The sequence below is a fragment of the Arvicola amphibius genome, chromosome 2 (assembly GCF_903992535.2).
Source record: "Arvicola amphibius chromosome 2, mArvAmp1.2, whole genome shotgun sequence".
Classification (NCBI taxonomy): Eukaryota; Metazoa; Chordata; class Mammalia; order Rodentia; family Cricetidae; genus Arvicola; species Arvicola amphibius.
This window is the reverse complement of record NC_052048.2, coordinates 130,048,050-130,075,408: the sequence shown is the minus strand read 5'-3', so window position 1 is coordinate 130,075,408 and position 27,359 is coordinate 130,048,050. Positions and strand designations below refer to the sequence as shown.

Genomic DNA, 27,359 nt, shown 5'->3' with positions numbered 1-27,359 from the left:
GTGAGAAAAGTGCTTGCCATATAGCCTGAGTGCCTGAGTTTGGACTCCATGAAGAACAGTGTGTGCCTTTAGTTTCATTATGAGGAAACTGTGAACTTTCCGTACATGTTCAGTCCAGAAATCCTTTCTTGTGAATAGTCTCACTTTAGTATTAGCTGGGTTCCTGGTGTGTAGAACTGACACAGTGTAGCAAGTTAGCTAGGGCTCCATTGCTGTGAAGAGACATCGTGACAATGGCAGCTCTTAAAAATGAAAACATTTGCCAGGTGGTGCATGCCTTTCAGGAGGCAGATGCAAGCAGATCTTTGTGACTTCAAAACCAGCCTGGTCGACAAAAGCTAGTTCCAGGACAGGCTCAAAGCTACAGAGAAGCCCTGTCTCAGAAAAAAAAAAGAAGAAGAATAAGAAAGAATTTAATTGGGTGACTTGTTTACAGTTTCAAGGGGTTCAGTCCATTATCATCATGGCAGCATGCAGGCAGACGTGGTACTGGAGTAATAGCTGAGAGAATCCTAAATTTTGCAGGTATCAGGAAATTGACAGACACACTGGGAGGTATCCTGAGAGTGTCTCAAAGCCCATCCCCACTGCGACACACTTCCTCTAACAAAGCCACATCTCATAATAGTGTCACTCCCTATCAGATTGTGGGGGCCAGTTACATTCAAACTAGCACAGTTTCCATAGCTCTTTCCCTTTGTTGTATTAGACTGTACTTATCAACAACTGAATGCTAAATGCTTGGTGTCTTCATTACATTTCAAGAGTTCTAACCAAGTCTTGTCCTTCAGCGATTGTTGGATTAGTAGAGGAGTTGGATTAATGTATTTCTTTTACTGGGATATTCTAGTATGCAGAGTGGTTTTAAGAAACACTACATAAATCTTTTCCATATTTGATCTTGTAAAATGATGGCATTTTCTGTTTCTAACAGGTAATGCTCCTTTTATGCTATGCCCTGTAGTGAGTGTAATGAAAGTAACAGGTGTTTATGCAGGGCATGGTTGCATATGCCTTTAATCCTAGTACTCAGAAAACAGTCAGGCAGTTGTTTTTGAGTTTGAGGCCAGCCAGGGCAACATAATAAAAACCTGTCTTTAAGAAACAAAATGTTTGCAAGGACACAGAACACTTTAAAACTTAAAACATTAATGGTGGAAATGCAGATTGCTGCAGCTGCCCTAGGAATACAGTTTGGCAATTCATTAAAAGTTAGATGTAGTGTTAACAGGTGACTGAGCAAAATTAGGTCCACCCAAAATTTTGTAGCATTGTTTATAATAACTAAAAGGGGAAACAACTCCAGAGCCCAGTTGCAGAATGTATAAGCCCGGGGTGGGGTGGGGTCAGAATTAAGGTAAGAACCTCGGTTTTTTTTCTCAGACCAGTGTTTTTTTTTTTTTTTTTTTTCTCTAATGAGGTGAGCTAATGGTGAAAATTTTAGCCTAAATTTATGGGCTTGGCAGTTGCTGAGGCTGTGTACCCAAGCTTTTGTTACTAAAATATAACTAGTAAATGTTCCTAAGGGTGGTGCTGGAGGCTGAATCCAGGCACTTCTTCATGCTAAGCACTTACTGAGCTGTTTTGCCTAACTTACCCAGTCCTTAAGTCTAAGCAATGTTTGTGGAATGTTGAACTATTTCTATATTTTCGTTGAACTTTAACAATTGATGTCATTTATTAAAAGAATAATATTGTTAATAAATTATTTTTTCCAAGATACTGAAACCATCTGAAAAGAAAGCTAAGTACCAGTATGGTGGATTGAATTCTGGACGTCCTGTCACTCCACCTCGAACAGCTAATCCACCGAAGAAAAGGTGAAGAAAGGAATTCTGTAAAGAAACCATCAGATTTGTTAAGGACATACTTCATAATATATAAGTGTGCACTGTAAAACCATCCAGCCATTTGACACCCTTTATGATGTCACACCTTTAACTTAAGGAGACGGGTAAAGGATCTTAAATTTTTTTCTAATAGAAAGATGTGCTACACTGTATTGTAATAAGTATACTCTGTTATAATATTCAACAAAGTTAAATCCAAATTCAAAAGTATCCATAAAGTTATATCTTCTGGTATCACAATTTTTAAAGTTGAAAAGCATCCCAGTTAACTAGCTGTGGTAGTTACCCAGATGAAAGCATGGTGTTCCACCTGTGTCACATGGTTTTAGTGTTGCTTGGTTGTTTAATTATTTTGGACTTGTTTTGTTTTGTTTGTTTTTGCTAGAATAATGGCAACTACTTTTTCTGTTTTTCCCTAAACATTTTAAAAAAATGGAATATGGGAAGAGCTTTAAAGACATTCACCAACTATTATTTTCCTTCACTTATCTACTTATGTAGCTGTTTGATCTTACTAAGAAAACTTATGCCTCATAATAGTAAAAAGGAATTTTAGAGGTTGATAGGTTTTAAAAATATACAAACTATCTGATCCAATGATTTTTATCAAACAGTTTGACTGGGCAGACATTGCAGCTGATAATGAATATTTTGCTTTTTACAAAATTGCCACTGATTTGGATTTGTGCACTCTAATTTTTAATTTATTGATGCTCTATTGTGCAGTAGCATTTCATTTAAGATAAGGCTCATATAGTATTACCCCAAACTAGTTGGTAATGTGATTATGTGGTACCTTGGCTTTAGGTTTTAATTCGCACGAAACACCTTTTGGCATGCTTAACTTTCTGGTATTACCCTCACCTGCATTGGTTTTGTTTTTAGGGGTTTTTGTTTTTGTTGTTGTTTGTTTTCGTTTGTTTGTTTTTAGATCCACAGAACATGAGAGTCCTTTTTTGACAAGCCTTGGAAAGCTGGCGCTCTTCTTTCCCTCTCTATGTGAAGGATGTATTTAAATGAATGCTGGTCAGTGGGACATTTATCAGCTCTGAGTATCGGGGTGCTTCACTGTCTAATAATTGCCATGTGAATGTTGTTTTTGACTGTAGGGCTTTGTCATTAAAGATTTTTACTCCGTGTTTTCATAATCAAAGGTCATAGTATGTATAGACATGCTTTGTAGTGAAGTATAGTAGCAATAATTTCTGTACATGATCAAGAGTTTATTGCAGCATTTCTTTTCCTGTTCTCTTTTTTTAAAGGTTAGCATTAACAAATGTCAAGGAGTAGCAAAGTCAACACAGATTTTAGGAGGGCTTAACAACAGGCACAGATCTGTGGTTCTTTGGAAGTGAGACTATTGGATGTGATTCTAAAGTATTTTATTGAACATTGTCAAATTTGTAAGCTTCATAGGGATGGACATAATATTTATATAATGCCCTTCTTATGTGTTACCATAGATGTGAAACCTTATATTGTCTTTGAGAATGTTAAATTGAGAACTTTGTTAACATTTTATGGATTGGCGCATATTGTATTACTGCAAGAAACATTTGATTTTCAGCACAGTGCAAAAGTTCTTTAAAATGCATCTTTTTTTTCTAATTCCATTTTGTTTTGAAGCACATTTTAAATGTAGTTTTCTCATTTAGTAAAGTTGTCTAATTGATACAAAGTCTGAGTGATTATTCTGTGTTTTGTTTTACAGTGAGACATGTAAACACACATTGACATGGCTGTAGCTATGCTCTATTAGGTCACACATACCTTTAATGTAATTTGATAACTTTACTGAAATATAAGTTAAACGGTTGCTAATAGGATTTTAGATATCTCTCAGTAGTTAGTATTTAAGGTAGCTCAAGAAGATAGCTTTAATCTCAATGTTAATTAATCCACATTATTCAGTATCTTATAGACTGGATTTTTATGAAAACTTATTCAAATTAAAACTAAAGAAAAGTGAGCAAATTAGTATTGGTTGTTAAAGGATAGACATTTACTATGCTGAAAAATTATTCAGATCTCTTAAAACTACAGCTTCTCATAGACAAATACTTGGTACATTATGTGCTCCTAAAGAGTAATATCACAGCTGAACACATGTAACTATCACAGGTTATTATGCTAGCTTACTGGCAGAAATCACAAAGATAAAAAATATAATACAGGCTGCTTTAAGTCCTAGAATTTGTGATGCACAAGGAAGATCTATGAATTTGAAGCCTGGTCTATATATTAAGACCTGTCTGAGGATGGGAGGATTGCGGGGTCTGATCAGTAGATGAGAAGTTAGAAGCAATTGCAGAGGACCTGGGTTCAATTCTCAGTACTCACAAGACTGTTCATAGCTGTCTGTAGTGACAGGCCAAGGGGATCTGTTGCCTTCCGGCCTTTGTGGGCACCAGGCATGCACATGGATGCATAGACATGCACGAAGACAAAACCCGTATACACATAAAAAGAAAATGTTTAAATAATTATTTATTTTAGTTTTCTGAGACAGGATTTTTAAGTGTAAGAGCCCAGGATGTCCTGGAACTCGCTTTGTAGACTGTGCTGTCCTCAAACTCAGAGAGATCCACCTGCTTCTGCCTCTTAAGCACTGGGATTAAAAGCATGTGTCACTGCTGCCTGATTTTTTTGTTTGTTTGTTTTTTAAGTGCTGAGCAAATGCAATGAGGTTTTTAATTGGGGGTTGTCACTGTTTTTGTTTGTTTTGAAACAGAGTTAAGTCTAGGTTGGCTTAAGTTCTAGTCTTCCTGCCTTAGCTTCATGACTGTAGGTGTGACCTACAAGGCTAAGGCATCCAAGTTAAGTATGTAACCCTCTGATAACTGCTAGCTACCAAGAATGCCCCGGAAACTTCATTGCTTATAGAGCTCATGAGCCTACTCCGCACAGCAAATCAAAGTACTTGCTACTTCAGAAGTTTTGTGGTTTTGGTTGCTTTTGTTTTGTTTTCTTTTTTAAGATTTACTTATTTAATGTGTGTGAATCTTTTGCCTGTGTGTATGTATGTGTTCCACATGTGTGTCTGGTGCCTGTAGAAGTCAAACGGTGTTGGATCCCCAGAACTGGAATTATGGATGGTTGTGGGCCACTATGGGCGCTGGGAATCAGGATCCTCTGCAAAAGCAACAAAAGTGCTCTTAGTCACTGAATCTCCGGTCCTTGCCTTTAAAAATCTTACTGTGAGGCCCGGTGTCCCACTCCCAGCAGGAAGTCTTTACTAAACATAGTGACACATTAGTCTGAGGCATTTGAGCCTAAACTGGGCTACAGATCAAGACACTATCTTAAAAAAAAAAATCACTAACTGCAAAATAAGCTTCTCATCTTAGCCAGATGTAGTGAGACCTGCAGTCTGAATCTTAGGAGTTGGAGGCAGGAGGATCTGGAGTTCAAGGCCAAGCTTCAGGTATACAGTAAATTTGAGGCCAACCTGAGCTAAGTGAGACCCTGTCTTAAAATAACCACACATGTTCCGGGAGTGTGGTTGGGGCAGAGGCCAAGGCTGAGAATAAGTGGTTTTTGAGTGCTCCACCCTAAACCCATTTATCACCCCAAGTCTCGAACACAGTGAAAGAGGCAGAAGGATGGAGAGCAGTGCTGTTAAACACTGTCTTCTGGACATGAGATGACATTATACTCATGGTCTATGGTTCCCTGCACGAAATTGAGCCTGTTAGCATTTTAGCCTGGATGGTTGATGGGCTCACAAAGTCCCACTCCAAGTTGAACTTAATGGCTCCTGGGGGGAAAGGAGGTCTTTTCTTTAGTGGTGTAGCCAATGTTCTGTTGCCCCTGTTCCAATGATTAGGTCCACATGCATGTTCATGACTTGAAGTCAGCGAGTCAAAACAAAAAAAATGGACATGAGACTAAGAGTCCAGGAGGAGAGGGTAATGTGATGAAATGATTGTAAGCACATTCATAAATTGTCAGTATTTTTGGGACTCAATCTACCAGGATAAAAATCCGAATCTTATAACAGATCTGTTGACCCCCCACTGAAGTTAATTCAACTAGTCACCTGAGGCCTAGGTTACAGTTGCTTACCATACTGTAATGTCTGTTTTGTTAGGAAGCTAGTCTTTCAGCTTTTGAATTCCCTATACTTTAAATTGTCATTATTCCTTACTGAGAGCTGTGTGTGTTGGGTGCTTCTTCAAGACTATATAGAATTTGACCTTAAACTTTAGGTGCTTAGCAAGTTCTGAGGCAGAGATTATTGTTTATTACTGATGTATTTCCTGGAGTTATGTTTGGCATGTCAGAGACCTACAAATTTAATGAATCACAGATTTCAAAAATGACTGCTCACATTACTGTTGGCACTTTGACCCTATAAAGAAATTTACAACACACTTCCAATTGCCCTTTATTCTCATGTCTCAAAAACACTGCAGTTATCTCGGGAGGTTTTGGTTTTTTGTTTGTTTGTTTATTATGTATATAATTCTGTCTGTGTGTATGCCTACAGGCCAGAAGAGGGCACCAGACCTCATTACAGATGGTTGTGAGCCACCATGTGGTTGCTGGGAATTGAACTCAGACCTTTGGAAGGGCAGGCAATGCTCTTAACCTCTGAGCCATCTCTCCAGCCCTCTCGGGAGGTTTTGAATTTGTACTGCCAAATAAATGGTTCATTGTGAAAACTGTGGTCCTAATAGTTAAATATAAGGAAAAAAATAATGGGTTCGTGGAAGCAAGCTGACGCATACTTACTTTTTAGAAATGAGGTTTATGGGGGCAGAGGAGATGGCTCAGAGGTTAAGAGCACAGGCTGCTTGTTCTTCCTGAGGTCCTGAGTTCATTTCCCAGCAACCACATGATGGCTCACAATGATCTATAGTGAGAATTCAGACTTCTTGAAACATGGGCATTAGTAGGAAATTTAAATGGTGAAGAGAGCCCATTATAAGCTAGGTTTAAAAAAAAAAACAAGCTGGGTGGTAGTGGCACACACCTTCAATCTCAGTACTTGGGAGGCAGAGGCAGGCAGATCTCTTGAGTTTGAGGCCAGTCTGGTCTACAGAGCTAGTTCCAGGACAGCCAGGGATACACAGAGAAAGAAACCCTGTTTCAAAAAAAAAAAAAAAACAAAAAACCCAATAATAATAAAGACAAACGGAAATGTTTCAGACATGTTCAAGAAAAAGTTTATTAAGTTTAGTAAGAGAATTGTGAACTGTCGTTTGAAAACTGGGATGGAACCTGGATTCTCTGAAAGAACAGCCATTGCCTTCAGTCATCTCTCCAGCTCTCTGGGACTTGCTTTAAATAAATACTCAGTCAAATCCAAGTCTCAGATACGAGACAGGAAGGAAACCAAGAATGCTTTCTCTGTACCTGTCCAGCATATGACAGTAAGTACCAACTCACATTCATGTTTACTTTGACATGCTGAGGTCACATCATCTGCCTGCATTTATACTGCTGGTAAAGATGTCCTACTAATGCCCATGTGTCAGGGCCCTGCTTACATCAGCGAGTGTTTGCTGTGTGCAGGGAATTGCAGCGGTGTCACGGGTGTTGTGTCCTTTGAGTGGCAAGCATGGTCCAGTGCTTACAGAGCCTCATCTGCCTCTTGGATCTCACATCTGACTCTACAGAGCTCAACTGAAACAAGAACTCAAACTACCTGGCGTGTTCATATTATACGCAAAATAGTTTTAAAACTAGTGGGAACATTTGTGAAGGCCTCACTGGTTGTAACCTTTTAAGCCAAAATATTGGCAATAAATTACTTCTTCGATACCTTTATTTTGATAAATTGACCTTCATATAAAAACATAATAAAATGTAAATTTAATTATGAATATTTGAGAAACACTGTCAGACATGGTGGTACACTTGATAGGTGAAGTTAGTTCAGGGTTATCCTCTGCTATGTATGAACTGAACAGAGGCCATCCTTGACTATACAGAACCCAGTCTCGCAAAAAAAAAAAGTATGTGTGTATGTGTTTCATTTTTATGGTTTTATAAGACAGGGTTTCTCTGTGTAGCTTTGGAACCTGTCCTGGAACTCTCTGTAGATCAGGCTGGCCTCAAACTCATGGAAATTTTCCTGCGTCTGTCTCCCGAGTGCTGGGGTTAAAGGCCACCGCTGCCCAGCTGTGTGTGTACTTTCTGTACCTCTCATGGAAAAGGCTGTCCACGACTGTTCTGCAGCAGCATAGTGCTGTTCATGTGCTGAATATTCATTGCTCAGTAAATAACATTTTATACTACTGGCTGGAAACTAGTGATCACAAGAATCCCTGCACCTGAGAAAAAGACAGCAGAGAAGGATCCTCATGAAAAACCACAGGAATGAAACCTGAAGCAGCCACTTCCCAAAAGATTTTCTTGACACGTTTATTCACCCATGGGCAATGGATTTAAGAAAAAAAAAGTGAAGAGCTAGGCAGGGGTGGCACACTCCTTTAATCCCAGCACTTGGGAGGCAGAGGCAGGGGGATCTCTTGTGAGTTCGAGGCCAGCCTGGTCTAGAGTGAATTCCAGAACCTACGGAGAAAAAGAACAACAAAAAACCAACTCAAAGACCTCCCTCCCTTGGGAAAGCTTAGTACTCAAAGTGCCCCTTACTTTAGGTTGATTTGTGTGTTGATAAGCTGCTTTCGGTGTTGAGAGTTGCTGAGCAAGAAACTAATAACTGGGAAGTACTGCGAACAGGCAAGGCTACGATGCTCTTAAATGCTATAATCAGAAAATCAGACGCAAGGTCAGCCATCCGAATGACTTAAGTCTCGTTCTTTTCTGGAATATGAGGCAGTAAGACACGAAATACTAACAGCATGGAGAGACGGATGCAGAAAAAAGGGAGATTCTGCATTAGAGGGATGGAGCAGGCGAGCATTTATTAAACACTTTGCTACATCCCAGACCTCTCAAGAAAACACAGGATTTAACTGTGAACGGGAGAACACGGTCCTCTCACTAAAAGTCACTTTATTCACACCCTTTGAGCTAGCTTAGGCGGGCTCTTTCTCCTTTTACACACTTGTGCACACGCAGTTCTGGGGCGGTAGCGTTCTCTCAAGCTCACAAGTGCGAGGTGCGTGCAGGGAAGCGGGGTAGGGGTACGGCGGGAGGCCCCGGGCCTGCAGGGGCAGCACGGTGTCCTCGTCCCGTCCGGGGCGGGCACCTCAACGGTTCCACACTGACACGTTCGCGGGAAAGCGCGATTCCTGCGAAGAGGTCCTTAGAGCTAGCTAGAGCCGAATAACGGCAGAAGACCAGGCGTCAGCGCGGGGGCGGGGCGGGGCGGAGCTACAGAGCTGGCCCCGCCCCCAGCTGTTCCCGCGCTCCGATTGGCTCCGGCGGCCGCGCGCTCCCGGCGGGGCAGCTGGCGGCTGGAAAGCGGGTGCTGCTCCGTGCGAGCGACCGGCGAGCAACCGCCTGAGGCTGCGGCTGAAGCGGAGGCCGCTCGCTCTTCGCCGGTCTGCGCAGGTACCTTCGCCCTCGCTGGGCGGGCGGCCTTGGTGACGAGTCCCGAGTGTCGGCGGCCCCTGTGCCCTCCGCTCTTTCCCGCAGTCCGGCGTGAGAAGGCCCCTCAGCCCTCAGCGGCGCATCCGGGCGGTCTCGCGGCCTCTAGGCACCCCCCACCCCCCGGCTCTGAGGGCCGGGACGCGGGTGAGCCTCCCGGAGGCAGGGACCGGAGGGAACCCCTGGAGGGACCGAGTCGCCCGGCAGGTAGCGCGGGCTGCACGGTGGGGCTGAGGAGATGCGAGTCCTGCCGCTTGGTCCCGTGTCCCACGCTCCCACCCCGAGTCGTGCCCTGTGTCATCGCGACACCCCAGATGTAGGAAAGTTCCCCCGCCTGCCTATCCCCAGTCACCAGGGATTGGATTTTCATACAAAAAAAAAAAAAAAAAGATTTCTATTTTATGATTCTGTCGCCAGATGCCTTTTATCCTACGCCCAGAGAGAACTTTTCTTCAGATACAAAGTTCAGGTGTATTTACAACAAACAAACAAACAAACAAAACCCCAAACCTCACAAACTCAGACATGGTCTTTATGAATTCTGCTATGCTATGACTTTTCAAATGTCGCTAGAATGCATGCAGGCGAATTGAAGAATTCTTACCTTACGTTGTGAGACTTGAGTGACGGAAACCAGCGTCTACTAACTAACCCCAGATAGGGAGCTGACACCTTCACACAGATACAGGCAAAACATGAGTGTGCATGAAATAAAAATGTTATTTTTTAAAAATGTACCAGACCTAAAAGATTTCGGATGTAAAATATTTTACTAATTTTATGTTGATTTGATGTTAAAATTACATGTTTGCTCTATTTGGCTTTATGAATATTAACTTTGTTTTTAGCACCGAGGCATGAGCTCTGCTCTCACACAGGCTAGGCAAGTAGTCTCCCTCCCACTGAGCTATAGCCCCTCCCTCCGTCCCTCCCCCCCCCCTCTGAGCACTGTAAGAACAATTTCTAATATGACTTGGTGTTACAAATAACATTTTAATAGCAAGATCAACATTTTGTATGATTGCATATGGTAGTATCCAGCTAGTTTTTATATAGAAATGAATGGATGTGATCAATAATTTTGTATTTTTATTTTTGTAGGACTCTCGGGAAGCCACAATGCGGCACAATCAGATGTGTTGTGAGACACCACCTACTGTCACTGTTCATGTAAAATCAGGTTCTAATCGGTCACATCAAACTAAAAAGCCTATTAATCTGAAGCGTCCTATTTTCAAAGATAGTTGGCAAGCATCTGAAAAAAATGCACATAATAACAAATCTAAGCGGCCCAAAGGACCCTGTCTAATTATACAACGTCAGGAAATGACTGCTTTCTTTAAATTATTTGGTAGGTGTAAGACATTTTAATAGTGCAAAGTGCTGAAGAATCCTAGTGTAAATCTCTTGTCAGGTTTTTAAAATGTAGTGTTTATATCAGCCAAGAAAAGGAGCCCTGCTTTTGCAGTAGGTAGACAATGGAATAAGAGATAGTATAGATGTTTCCTGATAAGGACTCAGATCACAGCACAGTCTAATAGTGGTGCACAGCAGACCCTCCTTGACTATAGAGGAAGGCTATATCCTTGCACACAAACTTGGTAAGATGTAAAGAATATCAGAGCTAAAAGATGAGATAAAATATATAAGGAATGTAAAGAGAAGCTACAAATATTTCTCCAATCAGAATCTAGAGTGTTAACATGGTCCCATTGCTCCTTAGTAAGAAGAGAGCAAAATGATTGCCCACAAACCTTTCTTTACTCTCTTCCTCCTCAGTACCTTTGTGTTAGAAAGGGTCCCGTGTACGCCAGCCTAGCCTTAAACTTTTTATGTACTTAAGGATAATCTTATGCTTTTAATCCTCCTGCCCTCACCTACCAAATGCTCAGATTAGAGGCAAGCAAAATACATGTTTTGTTGGTCATCTCTGGTCCTTACCCCACAAGGTTTTTGAGTACTCTTAATTGGTCATAAGAAAACACCTGATTCTACCATTTTAGGTAACTTATGAAATAGAAACAGAATTAACAAATTCTCAGAAAATAAAGTTATTCTTAGAAGTTTCCAAATATCAATTACAATAATGCAATTCATAACATACAAAATGAATAAAAAGAACTTTTTGCTTTGTTACTAAAACGAAGGGGATTTTCCTAGATTAAATTCTGATAGTTTTTAACATATTTTGAGATTATCATTTTAATGCTTTCAAATCAAAACTTTTATTTTACTTTTTGGATGTTGCTTGCTTTCTGTTGTGTTTTTGTTTTGAGACAGAGTCTCGTCAAGTAACTCTGGCTGGCCTAGAGTAGAACTTGAATTCAGAGACTTGCCTGCCTCTGTTTCCCAAGGCCTGGAATCAAAGGCTTGCACCACCACTCTGTGGGAGATATTATTCTTCAAGATTTTGTTGATCTTTTTATCCTAAAAATTGGTTTTCTCAAAATTAAATGTTAATTATAAATCCAAGTAAAATTTGAAGTTACTTATATAGACATTTATATTTTTATTTGAGTAATAAGTAGACTAGAGAGGAAATAGGGGAAAGGGTCCAAAATGAAAAATGCCCAAATGAATAATACCCAAAATGAAAAAAGGTGAAAGTAATTAGGAAAAGTGATACACTTAAAACAGTATTAAGCTATTATTTCTTAGAAGATGAGTTATCTTACTTCAGATTCCATTTCTGCCTCTTCTCATGTTCTCTGCAAAAGAAGGAAGAGCTGGAGTTTCCCAACATGCTGTTGGATGCTCAAAAATGAAACATTATTCACTTTTAAAGCTGAGTGTGTGTGTGTGTGTGTGTGTGTGTGTATACACACACACACACACACACACACACACATACACAAATCAGGTGGGAAGTGGATAGTCATTGCAATAATAAATTTACTTTAAAAACTGACAACTAAACCTAGTAACCATTTTTGCTTAATTTCCAAACATCACTTTATAATGTCCCAATACAGAAATTATCTCTTCAAAATAAGTTTAAAGGAAATAAGTCGTAGTTACTTTTTGTTGTAGATGACGACTTAATTCAGGATTTCTTGTGGATGGACTGCTGTTGTAAAATCGCAGACAAGGTAAACTGGAAACGGTGTAATCATGAGCTATCGTTGTTGTGTTGCTAGACCATTAAATTTTATGATACCTAATAAGAATTTTCTCTTTCATTATGTTTAGAAAAATAGCCTATGTCTTTCCTTCAGAGCAGAATTCTTTGGTCACATTTGTGTGTGTGTGTGTGTGTGTGTGTGTGTGTGTGTGTGTCAGTGACAACATGTATGCCATAGCCATTATGTTGAGGTCAGAAGATAATTTACAGAGTTGTCTCTCTTCTTCCACCATGACAGCATGTGCCTTTACCCACTGATCTATCCCAATGGTCCCCAAAGCAGAATTTCTAAAATTAATTTTTACCAAATCTATTTGGAAACAATACTCAATACTTTGGTGGCAGGGTTCGGGGTAGGGAGTGGGGGTGGAGGGCAAGGATACGTTCTCATTCCAGCCTAGCCAACCTCAAACTCGTAAATTCACAGTCACCTTACCTCGCCCTCCGAGGACATGTAGCACTGTGGTCAGCTAGATTCCATCCATTTGGTTAGAATTACTACTTTCTTTTTTTTTTTTTTTAAAGTAGACCAAGAAGAAGAATTACTACCTTTAATTGGTATAGAGAAAGTTCTTGAGACTCACTCCATAAGGCAATCTCCTATAAGTTTGAATATTTTATAAGTAATTCAGACCAAAAGTTCTAATTATTCTTTTAATAAATTTTTATTATTATAATTCAGCAGGCATTAAATTGCTGTATATAATATAATTTCTAATAGCATAAATAACCTATTATTCCATGTTGGCTTCCTTACTGCTGGGTAACAACCACAGATTAGCAATTGTCACATACTTTGAAAAACACTAGACAAGTGAAAATTGAGAATTATTCTATGCAAATGGCTTGTGGGGTGGAAAAATGGCTTAGCAGTTAAAAGCACTTGGAGCTCTTCTAGAGGATCCAAATTTGGTTCCTTCTACCCCCATCTGGCTGCTTGCAACTACTGTAACTCCAGCTCTGGGCAGGTGCATGAGTGTACACACATGCACGCACACACACACACGCGTGTGCACATTCCAACATGACATAATTAAAAGTATCTTTAAAATAATGGATCATTCTCTTTTGGGTTAGTATACAAAGAAATCAGTTTCATTGTGATATTATCATATGTGTGTATCATTATACTTTTTTTTCCTGAGACATGGGCTTAACTATGTAACACTAGCTGTCCTAAAACTTCCTTTGTAGACTTGAACTCAGAGATTAAAGGCATGTACCCAGTTGCCCATCTACTTTATTCTTATTCATATCTCTCATTCCCCACCCCTTAGTTTAACATGTTCTTCAGTTAGATGTCAATATTTAATAAACTGTTTAGTTTATGAGGGACAGCAATGGTCTGTGCTCTTTTATGGATACATTTCAATATTTATTTCTATACTTTTGAGTAAGCTGAAGAGTTGCCATTTTACTTTTGTAAATACCAATTTAGACTGAGCAGTCATATATTATGTTCAGTAACAGTTAAAATATAAATCAATAGATAAAGGAACATATAGAAGATTAGTTTATTTAAGTCTAAGTCTAAGGATTGAAATGAAGGCCTTTGTTTCATACTTAAATTGCCAAAGATAAAAAAGTTTTAGAAGTTTTTTTTTTTTTTAATTTGGGAGGCTGGAGAAATGGTTGAGTGGGTTAAGAGGACTTTCTGTTCTTTCAGAGGACCTGAGTTCAGTTTCCAGCACCGGTACTGAGTGACTCATAACTGATTGTAGCTCCAGCTCCAGGTGATCTGATGACTTCTGGTCTTCTCAGGCATATGCACACAAGCACACACACACACACACACACACACACAATTAAAAGCTAAAATATTTTTTAAAATAAAACTAATTTTGGAAAGTTTTTTTTAGAAACTTTATGTGTTTGGGTGATCAGCTTGTTTGTATGTCTGTTCACCATTTGCATGCCTGGTGCCTTTGAGGGTCAGAAAATGGTGTCACATCCCCCAAGATCTGGAGTTACAGACAGTTGTGAGTCCCCATGTGGGTGCTAGGAATCAAACTCCAGGTCCTCTGGAAGAATAGACAGTGCTGTTAACGGCTGAGAAATCTCTGCAGCCTCTGGAAACTAATTTAGAAAAACTAAAGCACACACAACTTAGAGACAAAGACCTTCCATGTGGCTCTTAAAAGTACAGCCATCATCAACGTGGACATTCTTCTTTCTTTTCACCCTTCTTCCCAGGAATGTAAATTATTTTGAGGTGAATCTGAGGCATGCTAACTTTTTTGTTGTTATTGTTTTTTGAGACAGAGTTTCTCTGTATAGCCCTGGTTGTCCTGGAACTCACGCTGTAGACCAGGCTGTCCTCGAACTCACTGAGATCTGCCTGCCTCTGTCTCACAAGTACTGGGATTACAGGTGCCGACACCACTGCCTGGCACATGCTAACACTTTTCCATAAACATTTGATGTGAGGTTAGCAGGATACACACATACTACACCAATTGCTAAAGGTGCCTGATGCCAATCCTGAGCTGATCCCGGGATTCACATGGTGGAGGAGAGAATGGGATGGGCTTTGCCATTTGTTCTCTGACCTGACACAGGACACACACTGATAAATAAATATATATAAATAAGTGTAAAAATAAAATATGTCTCCAAAACTGTAGTTTTCAAATAAACAGTAATATGCGCAAATCCTCAGTTTCTTTAGAGCTGTGGTAAACAGTACAGTTTAGTGCTTTAATGCTGGTGGACAGCAGGGGGCAGTGTTTGAAAAGTAACTAACCCAGAACACTTGACATTATTTCAGGAATCCTTTACTTGGAAATTAAGGGAATACTTGGAATCATCTTCTTGTACAATGCCCTCACTAGATAATAAATATGAGAGATAAAAATTCATATTTTAACTTGTTTCAAATTTACATCATTAGATCTTGGCATACGTTCTAATAGGATAATTGTGTGTCTTTGTGATATTACATTTAAAATGTGTTTTCTCAATGAAACTAAGCCTTGCTATTCTAATTTCTGAAGTTATTTAGAAGTTATCCTTACATATTATTTTTTAAAGTAACTATTGGTGAATCTAGGTGAAAGATGTTTGGCTACTCATTGAACTATTTCAACTTCTCTATAAGATTAAAATTTAAGTTAGAAAAAAAATGGAGTTTTAATTTTAGAATGCATCAGCTATAGTAAAATTTGGAAATACACCTAGCTAAATATAATAAATTATCAATAACTCTCACACTGTGGATTAATTACAGGAAACAAAAAAATAAGTGCTCAGGTGATTGCATAAAGATTAATGATGCCTTAAAGTTTAGTTTACTATTTTATAGCAGTTGTATTACAGAAAGCAAACTATTAATATTAATTTCTAACTTTTCCTTATAGTATCTTTTGGCTATGACCTTTGTTTATTTCAAGAGAGCTAAATTTACTATAAATGAGCATACCAGGATAAATTTCTTTATTGCTCTGTAAGTATGCTTTCTACTTAAATGAATTTTATTGGTTATTTACAATATATGTGATTTATAATTTAAAACAGAAACATTAAATTTTTATGGATATTGTTAATAGGCCTTCTTGTGTATGAAAATTGCATACATTTTACTTTAGTAGGATAGTTTTATGTTCTTTTCCCTCTCTTACATTACATGCTAGAGATTTATTGTTCACTACCCCACTTCAGGTTGTATTGTGTCTTCTACATTTTTCACAGTGCTCTCATATAAATTTCCCCAATTCTCTTTCTCTTCCTCTCCCATCCCCCACTGTTTTGTTGTTGTTGTTGCTTTGTGATTGTGGTTTTTTGTTTTGTGGGGTTTTAATTTTTGAGACAGAGTTTCTTTTTGCAACAGCTTTGACTATCCTAGAGCTCACTCTATAGATCAGGCTGGCCTGGAACTCAAGAGATCCATCTGCCTCTCTCTTCCAAGTTTGGTAAAGGATGCATGCACCACCACTGTCCAGCGTGGATATGTTTCTTGTAAGTCTATATCTAAAAGATAGGAATTATTCATATTTAATACTTTTGTGTTCACTGATGGTCTCATCAAACACTGAATATTGTTTATTCTCCAGATTTTCTGGTGATAGCACATTAATTAATGATAGTCTTGTTATCTGTTAAGTTGTTTTAATGATGTGGTTTTCCAATTTGTAGGTCATAATTTAGTAAGGAAAAGTACAGTTTCAGGGCTGGGGATATAACTTAAAGGTGGAATATTTGTCTGGTATGCACAAAACCCTGGGGTCAGGCCTCAGCAGTGCTTTAGAATAAAGGGGAAAAGGTTAAATTTAAGAATACAGTTTGAGTCTGGTGGTGGTGGCGCACGCCTTTAATCCCAGCACTTGGGAGGCAAAGGCAGGTGGATCTCCATGAGTTTGAGGAAGGGAGTTCTAGGATAGCCAGGACTAACACAGAGAAACCCTGTCTCGAAAAATCATGAAGAAGAAGAAGAAGAAGAAAAGAATACATTTTGGTTCCAGGACAGTCAGGGCTGTTACACAGAAAAACTTGACTCAAAACAAACAAATAAAATAATACATAATATATTTTGAAAGTTGTGGTGTTTGAGGAAGTAGCATGGTTTCCCTGGTATGCAGCATGCCCTGGTTTCAATTACTAGTAAACCTCCCCAACAGGTAAAAAAAAAGAAAGAAAGACAAAGACTTTTTTTTTCTACCCTCTCCATGGATACAGCAATGCAGCTGGACTGTACATGCATAATTTTAAGTGTTAAACTAGGAACTGTATACTAAGCCATTTCAGTATTGGGGGCTGGAGAGATTGTCTCAGTGGTTTAAGCACAACCACCTGTAACTCCAGTTCCAGGGAGCCTGATACTCTCTTCTGGCCTCTGGGCATTAGGCACACACATGGCTAACATACAGGCAGGCAAAACACTAAAACACATGGAAACAAATCTGAAAAAAAGACATTGGCATGCCACAATAGCTCTCAGCACCAAGAAAGAAGTTTGTGCTCATAGTCTGTTTAGAATCAGAGTTTTTAAAGAAATCAAACCAGAGGAGCATTATCTATGCATTAATTAGAGAGACACTTCCCAAATGTAAGAAAAACGTGATGGTTGCTAAACTGAAAAAAATTAAACATTAATAGCTAACACTGAGTATTATTCGTCAGCCGCCACAGCTTAAATATTTATACACTTAGTTTTCTTACAAAATGTATTCTTTTTGTTGTTGTTGTTTAGTTTTTTTCCAGACAGGATTTCTCTGGCTGTCCTAGAATTCACTTTGTAGACCAAGTTGGCCACTGCCTCTGAGTTAAATGAAATACATTTCTTATTCCTGATGTGGAAACAGAATTTAGGAAGGTAAAGTACTTTGCAAGATCACAGAAGTTAGTAAGGAAGCCAGGTGTTGTAGTACACACCTATATTCCCAACATTTAGGATTTTTGTCTAGGCCGGAGAATCATGAGTTTGAGAGCAGCCTGGCCTCAAGACAAAACAAACATACAAAAAAAGGAGCAGAGTTGCTGAGGTGCAAATTCATGTATGTATGATATTTCCAAGAGCCAGAGTCAGCCTTGACACTGTTAAATTGCAATTTATGTGTTCCAGTATTTTATTTTCATATAATATCATACATATTCTGTTCTGTAGAAGGAGCAGCGGGCTGCGTCCCACTACCCGGCTAGCTTTACACCCAAAATAATTACACGGAAACTGTATTTATTTAAACTGTATTTATTTAAACACTGTCTGGCCCATTAGTTTCAGCCTTTTACTCAATCTTGACTAACCCATATCTAATAATCTGTGTAACACCACAAGTGGTGTCTTAACGGGAAAGATTCAGCATGTCTGACCTGGCAGCTGGCTCCATCGCGTCTGTCTCATAGAGAGGAGAGGCAGGGCAATTGTCCGAGGCATCTGCCTCACTTCCCTTCTTCCCAGCATTCTGTTCTGTCTGCTCCACCTATCTAAATCCTGCCCTATCAAAAAGCCAAGGCAGTTTATTTATTAACCAATGAAATCAACACGAAACAGAAGACCCACCTACATCAAATCTGCAGTTTTCTTCACCTGACAAAGATAAACCAAAAATGACTTTAGTGCAAATCTAGGTAAAAGTCTGAAATTGAATGTTTCTCTTGTTTTGCGGTAATAATCATTAAAGAGCAATTAACTTTTACTATGTAGTAATCTTTAAGATTGCACTGCAGATTGTATTATATTTGAAGTAGCATGAATTATAATTTCCATCTTGTGTCTGATCATGTTTTCTGTAGGCTAACTCTATATTTCTTTTTCATTAAGCATGTTTTGTTAGCCAGTTTTAAAGCTTGTATTTTGTATGTAGTCATGTAATGTTTTCTTATTATAGTCTTGTAACAACCTGAATTTCATTTTCTTTTCTTATTTTTTTAAAGATTTATTTATTTATTATACAGTGTTTGCCCTGCATGTATGCATGCAGGCCACAAGAGGGCACCAGATCTCATTACAGGTGGTTGTGAGCCACCATGTGGTTGCTGGGAATTGAACTCAGGACCTCTGGAAGAACAGCCAGTACTTGTAAAAATAAGCCATCTCTCCAGCCCTCTTTTCTTATCTTTTAAAATCTTTTGAGATAAGGTATTTGTAGCCTAGGCGGGCCCCAAACTCTCTGTGTAGCCAAGGATCTTGAACTGATCCTCCTTTCTTTGCCTTTCAAATGCTGAGATCACAGATGCCAGGAACTGAAGCCAGGTCCTCTGTAAGAGCCTCTCCAGCTCTTAGACAGTTGTTTTTATATTCTATCTTGACTTTGGGATTTGATTCTCATGATGTCTTGTTTCTTTGTGTGTTTAATGTTTTTGTTGTTAAAGCCTGTGGAGCCTGCATTGCTTCTGATTGGAAATCTGCTCCATCCTTAACTTTATTCCTGTATTAATTTCTTGCCGTTCTTTCCTCCTTCCTTCCTTTCTTCTTTCTTTCTTTGTTTCTTTCTTTCTTTTGGGGGGCGGGGGTGGACCAGGGTCTCATGTAGCCCAGGCTGGACTCAAACTTACTACATAGCTGAGGATAGTTTTGGATTTCTGATTCTTCTGTCTCAACCTCTCAAGTACTAGGATTACAGATGTGTGCCAACATTCTAGTTTAATGTGTCTCTTTTTGTCTGTTTTTAAATTCTTATCATTGCTTTTGAACAGTTTGGTTAGGATGTACCATGGTATAACTTTCTTGTGATTTCTTGTTTCTTATTCATTAAATTTCTTTGTAGATTTGTAGGTTTTCTGTTTTGTTTTGGGTGGTTTTTGTTTCATTTTTATTGGAGAGATGTTTTGTTGTTGGTTTGTGAGGGGTTGTTGTTTCCCTTTTTGCTTTTTCAAGACAGGGTTTTTGTGTATCTCTGACTGTCCTGGTACATTGTAGACCAGGCTGGCCTTGCACTCAGAGATCTACCTGCCTCTGCCTTCTGAGTGTTGGAATTAAAGGCATGTACCATCATTGCCTGGCTGCAGGTTTATAATTTTTATCAATTTTTTATAAAGGTTCTCCTATAGTCCAGGTTGGACTTAAACTTTCTCTATAGCTAAGGATATCCTTGAACTTCTGATCTTTCTGCATCTACCTCTCAATGGCTGTAATTATAGGTATGTGCCACATACCTATTTATGCAGTACTGGGGACCAAGCCTAGAGGCTCCTGCATGCTGTGTGAACTTTGTAACAGCCTTACATTTCTAGCCCCATTTTCTTCAAACTTTGGGAAAATTCATCTATTTCATCAATAGTTTGTGTCTACCTGCCACTTTTCAGATCCCAAGTTCACTTTGAATTCACTTCTTGAAGTTTACACACATTTAACTAATGTTCTATTTCTGACTTTTAATTTTTATCTTTATATTCCAGTTTGGGTAGGTTCTATTACTGTACCTTTAACTGACAAATCTCTTCTCCAGTACTCAATCTTCCATTAATCTAGTTCAGTGCTTTTCATCCTATACATTGTGGTTTTCATCCTAGAAGTACAGTTTCATGCATTTCCTTTTTGAGTAAATAGAATAGTTATTGTTGTTTTGTGCCCCGGCTTGACTTGAGAAGGTGTGCCTTCCTATAGTTTGCAACCAGCGCTGGCTCTCCTCCCGCCTGTAGCTATGCTCTACTGGGTCACTTATAAGCTTTGATAGAACTTTGACAAATAAGGCAAGGCTGAGAATGAGACAGAGATGATATGACCCATAAGCCCCAAATACCTATAGTACAGATAGTTTGTACAACTCACTGGCATGGTGGCGCACACCTTTAATTCCAGCATTTGGGAGGCAGAGGCAAGCAGATCTCTGTGAGTTCGAAGCCAGCCTGGCCTCCATAGAGAGACCCTGTCCAAAATGTAAAAGTTATTTGTTGCTGGATAGATATGGGCCTGCACTCACACATACCAGGGCCAAAGAGGAGGCAAATATGGTTTTAGATTCCAGAGGGGAGGTGGGAACCAAAAAGAAAAAAAAAGAATAGTTATAGTTGTTTTGATGTCCTTTTATGTATCAGTTTAGTTTTGGATTGGTTTGATTAGTCAGTTTTTCTCTTTATCATGATTTTTGTTTTTCTGCTTCTTGTATGTCTGCTTCCCCTCAAATATATGGGAAAATACCGACTTCCAGATGTGTGTAAAGAAGCTGACTGAAGATAGCCCAAAGAAAGACAACCCAAAGATAGCCCGAAGAGTGGCTACCAGTCGTTCATCTAGAACAATAAACATAGCTGTTCTCAGGCAGGCAAACACCACAGTCCCTGGAGTAGTAAGGGGATGCTCTAGAAAGTCTTGTCTGGAGCCAGCTGATTAGCTCCAGACTGAACATGCCACAGATTCACCTTAGAAGTCAGAAAAACTTAAGACTGTTTCAAGGTAACTTACTGCATCCCAAAACAAAGGTCAAAATTTACAGGAGTATAGAAAGACCTAGAAGATGCAACAATTATATCACCATTTTTATTATGTACTTTAGATATGAATACCCTTCATGTGTTGATAAGTCATTTGTATTTCTTTTTTTTTCTGTTGTTATTGCCCTTATCCATTTCTTTCTTGGGTTGTTGATCCTCTTTGTTAGGTACCTGGCTAATACAGTTGAAGAAGATGAAGAAGAAGCCAAGTATGAAATTTTTCCATGGGCTTTAGGGAAAAACTGGAGAAAACTGTTCCCTAATTTCTTAAAGTTAAGGGACCAGCTCTGGGACAGGATTGACTATAGGGCTATTGTGAGCAGGCGGTGCTGTGAGGAGGTAAGGATTTAAGAACACCTTTTATTTATAATCTTGTTTACCTACTTTTCCTTGGTTTTATTTTTGGTTTTGTTTTATTTTGCTTCTTTATTTGGGATAGAGTCCAGAAAGCCTGGCTTGGAATTCATAGTCCTATTTTGTCCTCTTTAGTTTTAGAATACAAGTATATAGTGCCACTTTGTCCTGCCCACCCTACTTTGGTTTTTAATGCTCTTTCTCTCTCTGTCTTTGTACATGTACAGAGATCATTAACCTCAGTCACTATTATGAATGTATGAGTATATTGTTTCTGTATGAATTTTATCAGTTATTAAAATTTCTCATTTCCATTTTTCAGAGCAAACTACTTCTATACTCTTCTTATTGCAGTGTCCCCTTCCTATCTAAAAGATCACCACTATGGTAGCAAGGGGTTTGTGGACATATTAAAGCATTTTATTCAAGATTATTATAAAATTAGGAAACTAGAACTGAATAATAATTTCCACTAAAGTATATGATCAAGTTTTCAACATTGAGGCCATTATAGTGTATAATTTAAATTTATTTAAAATTATACCTCTTTTTACAAAAAATACGTTTTTTATTTTAAAATTTTTAAATTTAATTTGAGACAGGATCTCTCTCTATAGCTCTGGCTGTCCCGGAAAATTCTATGTAGAGATCAGTCTACCTTTGTCCTAGAAATGGGATTAAAGGTATGCATCACCATGCTTAGCATATTGTTTTCTTAATGTTGTATTTTAGAAAGGTAAATGATTTTATTTATAAATAAGGTTTTTTCCTGTTTTTTTTTTCACCTGGTTTCTCTGTGTAACATCCCTGGCTGTCCTGGAATATGGTTTGTAGACCAGACTGGGATCACAGGCATGCGCCACCACTGCCCAACCCTGTACATATGCAAGGATTTGGTATAAAAGAGGACAGGAAATAACAGAAAGATCATATAGCAGGCTAAGACTCTACAAGGTTAAATTCAATGGGAAAAGATGAAAAGTTACATATATGAAGCCTCTAAAATTAATGTATTGTCATTCAAACTGAACTCAATCCAGTTATAAGGTATTGAAAGAATCCTCTAACTTATTTTTTTTTTTTTTTTGGTTTTTCGAGACAGGGTTTCCCTGTAGTTTCTAGAGCCTGTCCTGGAGCTAGCTCTTGTAGCCTCTAACTTATTTTTATGTCTCTATTTCTTGCGTGTCTTTTTTATGTCTCTACTTGGGTCAAGTGGATAAAACAGTAAATGTTGTGGTCCGTTCCTATAATCTCACTACTCGGGAGACTAAAGCAGGAGGATCTCAAATTCAATGTCAACCTGGACTACATAGTGAGACCCTGACTCAAAAAAAGAGAAATAAATGGCAATCTGCATAGCTGTTTGCCTTGAGAATGACAGAAGGCCATGTTTGAACATTATAATTTTCCACGTATATACTACTCTGCTTCTTTCTGTTCTCTTCCATTCTCTTTGAAACTATTATATAAAACCTTTCCTCTGTCCAACAGAGCTGTGTCACAGCCTCCTGATAGCCTTATGTTGCCCAAACATAGGACAGATTTTAGGTTTTAGTCCTCAACTTAGCAGCAGTGTTTGACACACTTATTTCTCTGATGTACTGTGTTCATGTGGTTTTCCGAGTCAGTTCCCTTTCTCTCATCAGCCTTATTAAGGTGCCCCAGAGCACAGTCCTGGGACCATTCTTGCCTCCATTGGAATTAACTTAGTAAATGATCTTGTTTATTCTTAAGCCATTAACTTAGATAGCTGGACAGATAGCTCAGCACTTAGAACCACTTCCTCATCATCCAGAAGACCAGAGTTCAGTTCCTGGCACCCATATCTGGCAGCTCACAACCACCTGCAGCTCTGACTCCTAGGAATCTGACATACTCTTCTGGTGCCACAGGCATGTGCATGTGCAGATACACATACAAATTAAGATATTTTCTAGGAGACTTTAACATAAAGATCTAAAGGTCATGTGTAATGACTTCCCACTGTTCTGTTTTCTCTGTGGCATCTAGCTGCCATATAAACTGCTCAATGGTAATTTAGAAGATTCATCTGTATTTTATTATCTTGGGAACTAAGAAGTATAACTATTCTTTCCATTTCTCAGATTGAAAAGTGTGGTTAAATTATGACCTGTCTTTCTGTTACTTCTGTTTAAAAAAAAAGTGTTCCCCTTTTAGGTAATATTGAGATTTGTAATTTGTTTCTCTTTTCTTTTTCTTTTCTTTTCTTCCTTTCTTTCTTTCTTGCTTTCTTTCTTTTCTTTTTTTGTTTTTTTTTGTTTTTTTTTGTTTTTTTATAGGCTCTTTCTACATAGCCCTGGCTGTTCTGGAACTTAACATATAGACCAGGCTGGCCTTGACCTCACAGCAATCTGCCTGTCTTTATCTCCTGAATTCTGGGATTAAAAGTGTGCACCACCGTACCCAGCCCCTTTTTCTTTTAAAAACTACATGTGCGGAACTATTATCTATAACAATATTAACTGCAATTGCATTCTATAACTGTCTGCTTTTTCTCACTTTAATTCAATTTCCCCTTTGGTCCAATTTAGTGAATTACTTTTTATTTTAATTTTTAGACTTATTTTATGCATGCGGGTGTTTTATCTGCATGTGTATTTGTGTACCACATGGGTGTCTGGTGCCCGTATCTGAAGAGAGCATTAAATTCTCTGCAACTGAGATATGGATAGTTGTGAGCTAACATGTGCTGCTAGGCATCCAGCCTAGGTCCTCTGCATGAGCAACAACTGCTCTTAATAGCTGAACCATCTCTCCAGCTCCCCCCTTTTGTGTTCAGCTCCCTTACATACTTGTTTGAAGAAAGGTGGACCATAATTATATGCAAATAAAATATGCTCTCTATATACAAATACACATGTGTACACATACACATATACACACATGGCTTTTCCAGAAAAAAATTAAGACTATTTCCCTACTGACTCTGAACTTGGCTTCTTACTTTCTTGCCTTTTTAGACATAGTTCCTTTAAAGTGAAATTAATTTACACTGATGATGGCTTAACTTCTAGACTGGTTCACATATCAGAGTAGCTGTCTATCCACTGAGAGATTCCGTCCCAGCGCCTTTCATGTATCATAGAGGGTGACAGTTGACTGGAAAGAAAGCTTTTCTTTATGCTGCTTTATGTACTCTGGTGTCGTTGCTACAGTATCATCATAGCTAACTTCTGTTGGCTACTGCTTGGTTTCAGATTTGTAATTTAGGGAGCAATAGTATTGGACAGAATAATACAATGATGGTATGCAAAAGAGACCTTCTATTGGAACTGCTGGAAAGAGCTAAACTTGCTATAGTTTAGGAACTAGACAGAAGTACTCTGGAAGTGAAGCCAGTGTTAGAATGTTACAAAATTATAATTGTCATGATTTAGTAATAAGTTGGCTAGAGCATATTTGGGAAAGCAAATTATTGGTTTCAGATCTGTATAACAGAAAGAATGTTGGATTCTCTAATGTAATAGGAAAGAGAATCAAACTGGTTTATTGAAAAGCTAAGGAATTTGGTATTTAAACATAGGAATTTAGAAGCTAAGGAGAATCACCACATAGAAATGATGCTTAAAGCTTAGAAATACATTTTAATTGTATAGGTCGTTTATCTTCTTGGTTAAGTTTATTCCAAGTTTTTTTAAATTATCTATTTCATGTACATTGGTGTTTTGCCTGCATATATGTCTGTGTGAGGGTGTCAGGTCTTCTGGAACTGGAGTTATAGACAGTTCTGAGCTGCTGGGAATTGAACCTAGTTCCTCTAGAAGAGCAGTCAGTGCTCTTAACCACTGAGCCATCTCTCCAGCCCCTCCAAGGGAGGTTTGTTTGTTTTGAGGAAGTTGTGAATAAGATTATCTTTCTTGCTCAACTTTTTGGTTATTGGTATATAGGAAGACTACTGATTTTTCTATGTTTTATTAATATATACTGCCAAATTGCTGAAAGTGTTTATCAGATCTAAGGGTTTTCTGGTGGAATCTTGGGATTGTGGACTTTATGTATGAAACTAGATCATCTAAAAATGATACTTTGACTTCTTTTCATACTTTTATCTTTTTTACTTTCGTTTCTTGTCTTACTATTCTGTAGATCTCAAAAACACCAGTACCACATTTTTCTCTATTTTGTGCATCTTACATTTTTATAGAGATGCATCAAACCATATATGTACAGCTGACATGAAAGTATGGCTGGGCACAGTGGTGCACAACTTTAATGCCAGTACATGGGAGGCAGAGGCAGGTGGATCTCTGTGACTTTGAGGCCAAGCCTGGTCCCCAGGCCAGTCAGGGCTACATAAAGAGACACTGTCTCAAATAATAACTAATAATAAGTAAAATGGATTTTAAAAAGAAAGTAAAAGCAGCAAAAGTATAAAAGAAACTCATAGGGAGGGTAAGGTACAAAAGAGTGAGGGTAACAAGATGTGGGGAATATGCTTTAAAGTACATTACATACTCGCATGAAAATGGCATCATGTCACCCAGTGTAAAAAAGTATGTTAAATGTTGTACAGATTTACAACAAGGTGAAAACAACCCTCACAGTCTTTGAGAGCCTATCAGTCATGGCTCTAATCACCGCACATGAATTACCTGTCAGAGTGGGCGCCTAGCTTCTCTGAGGACACACAGATCAAAAGTCATACTAGGACAAAAGAAGAGAATACTCTAGACATGAAAAGGTGCTGAGGAAAAGACATTCACTAAAAACAAAAGAAATAAACTGGATGGTGGTGGCGCACACTTTTAATCCCAGCATTAGGAGGTAGAGGAGGACGATCTCTGTGAGTTTGAGGCCAGCCTGGTCCACAGAGCAAGTTTCGATACAGGCTCCAACACTACACAGAGAAACCCTGTCTCAAAAAAAAAAAAAAAAAGAAAAGAAAAGAAAGAAAAAGAAAAAAGAAAAGAAAGAAATTCTTGGGGAGTCTCACTCAGTGGTATTGTGCCTGTTTAATTTGCATGAAGCACTGGGTTCAATCCCCCATAATGCAATCATAATAGTTATCTAATATTCTACTTCCTCACCTTAGGAAGTTTTGTACAATTAACATTCTCATTTGCTTCTAGTTTTCTTTTATGTATGGAATTTTATTAATAGTTTTAGTTGAAAACTTAAAGGAAGGATATAGCAGTATACACCTGTAAACCCATCACTTAGAAGGTGGACAAGAAGACCAGAAATTCAAGAATAAGGTCATCCTTAGCCATATGTGAGTTCAAAGCCATCCTGAGTTATATGAATCATAGTTTTCGTCCTTCCCATCTTTATGGGTGTATATATTTTATATGTATTTATTTTATAGATTGATTACATTTTATCTATATGTGTATATAAATAAACACATAAAATTTAAGAAACTTGCATAGAGATTTATGAGGTGGCTCAGTGGTACAGCACTTGCTTGGTAAAGCCACACCACCACCATTTGCTGGGTAAACTAATCTAGTAATATTTTATTTTCCTAGCAAGAGTTCTTATCAAACAAAATTAGACACTTTATAGATATACCCCTAGAACTGAGCTCCTCTGCTGCTGCCTTCCCTTGTCCTTCCTAGGCCCCCAATATAGCTCTGAAATTTTAGAAATTTTAAAACATTTTAGAAAAATCACTAGATTAAGCCTCATTATAAAATTATAGCTCT

General features: G+C 38.4%; 2 protein-coding genes across 2 annotated transcripts in view; both read left to right on the top strand.

Annotated features, from left to right (window-relative positions):
• The window catches only part of Ppp1cb (protein phosphatase 1 catalytic subunit beta), a 33,267-nt gene extending 29,739 nt beyond the window's left edge, over nt 1-3,528 (top strand). The window contains exon 8 of the mRNA XM_038319531.1: nt 1,720-3,528. Coding sequence (XP_038175459.1) covers nt 1,720-1,824 — 105 coding nt within the window. The 3' untranslated portion in view covers nt 1,825-3,528. The remainder of the gene's footprint in view (nt 1-1,719) is intronic.
• A 5,689-nt stretch (nt 3,529-9,217) lies between these two features.
• Nucleotides 9,218-27,359, top strand: part of Spdya (speedy/RINGO cell cycle regulator family member A) — a 29,859-nt gene continuing 11,717 nt past the window's right edge. Inside the window, exons 1-5 of the mRNA XM_038320025.1 lie at nt 9,218-9,314; nt 10,452-10,701; nt 12,381-12,439; nt 15,828-15,913; nt 21,507-21,678. Of these exons, the coding sequence (XP_038175953.1) occupies nt 10,470-10,701; nt 12,381-12,439; nt 15,828-15,913; nt 21,507-21,678 (549 nt within the window). The 5' untranslated portion in view covers nt 9,218-9,314; nt 10,452-10,469. The remainder of the gene's footprint in view (nt 9,315-10,451; nt 10,702-12,380; nt 12,440-15,827; nt 15,914-21,506; nt 21,679-27,359) is intronic.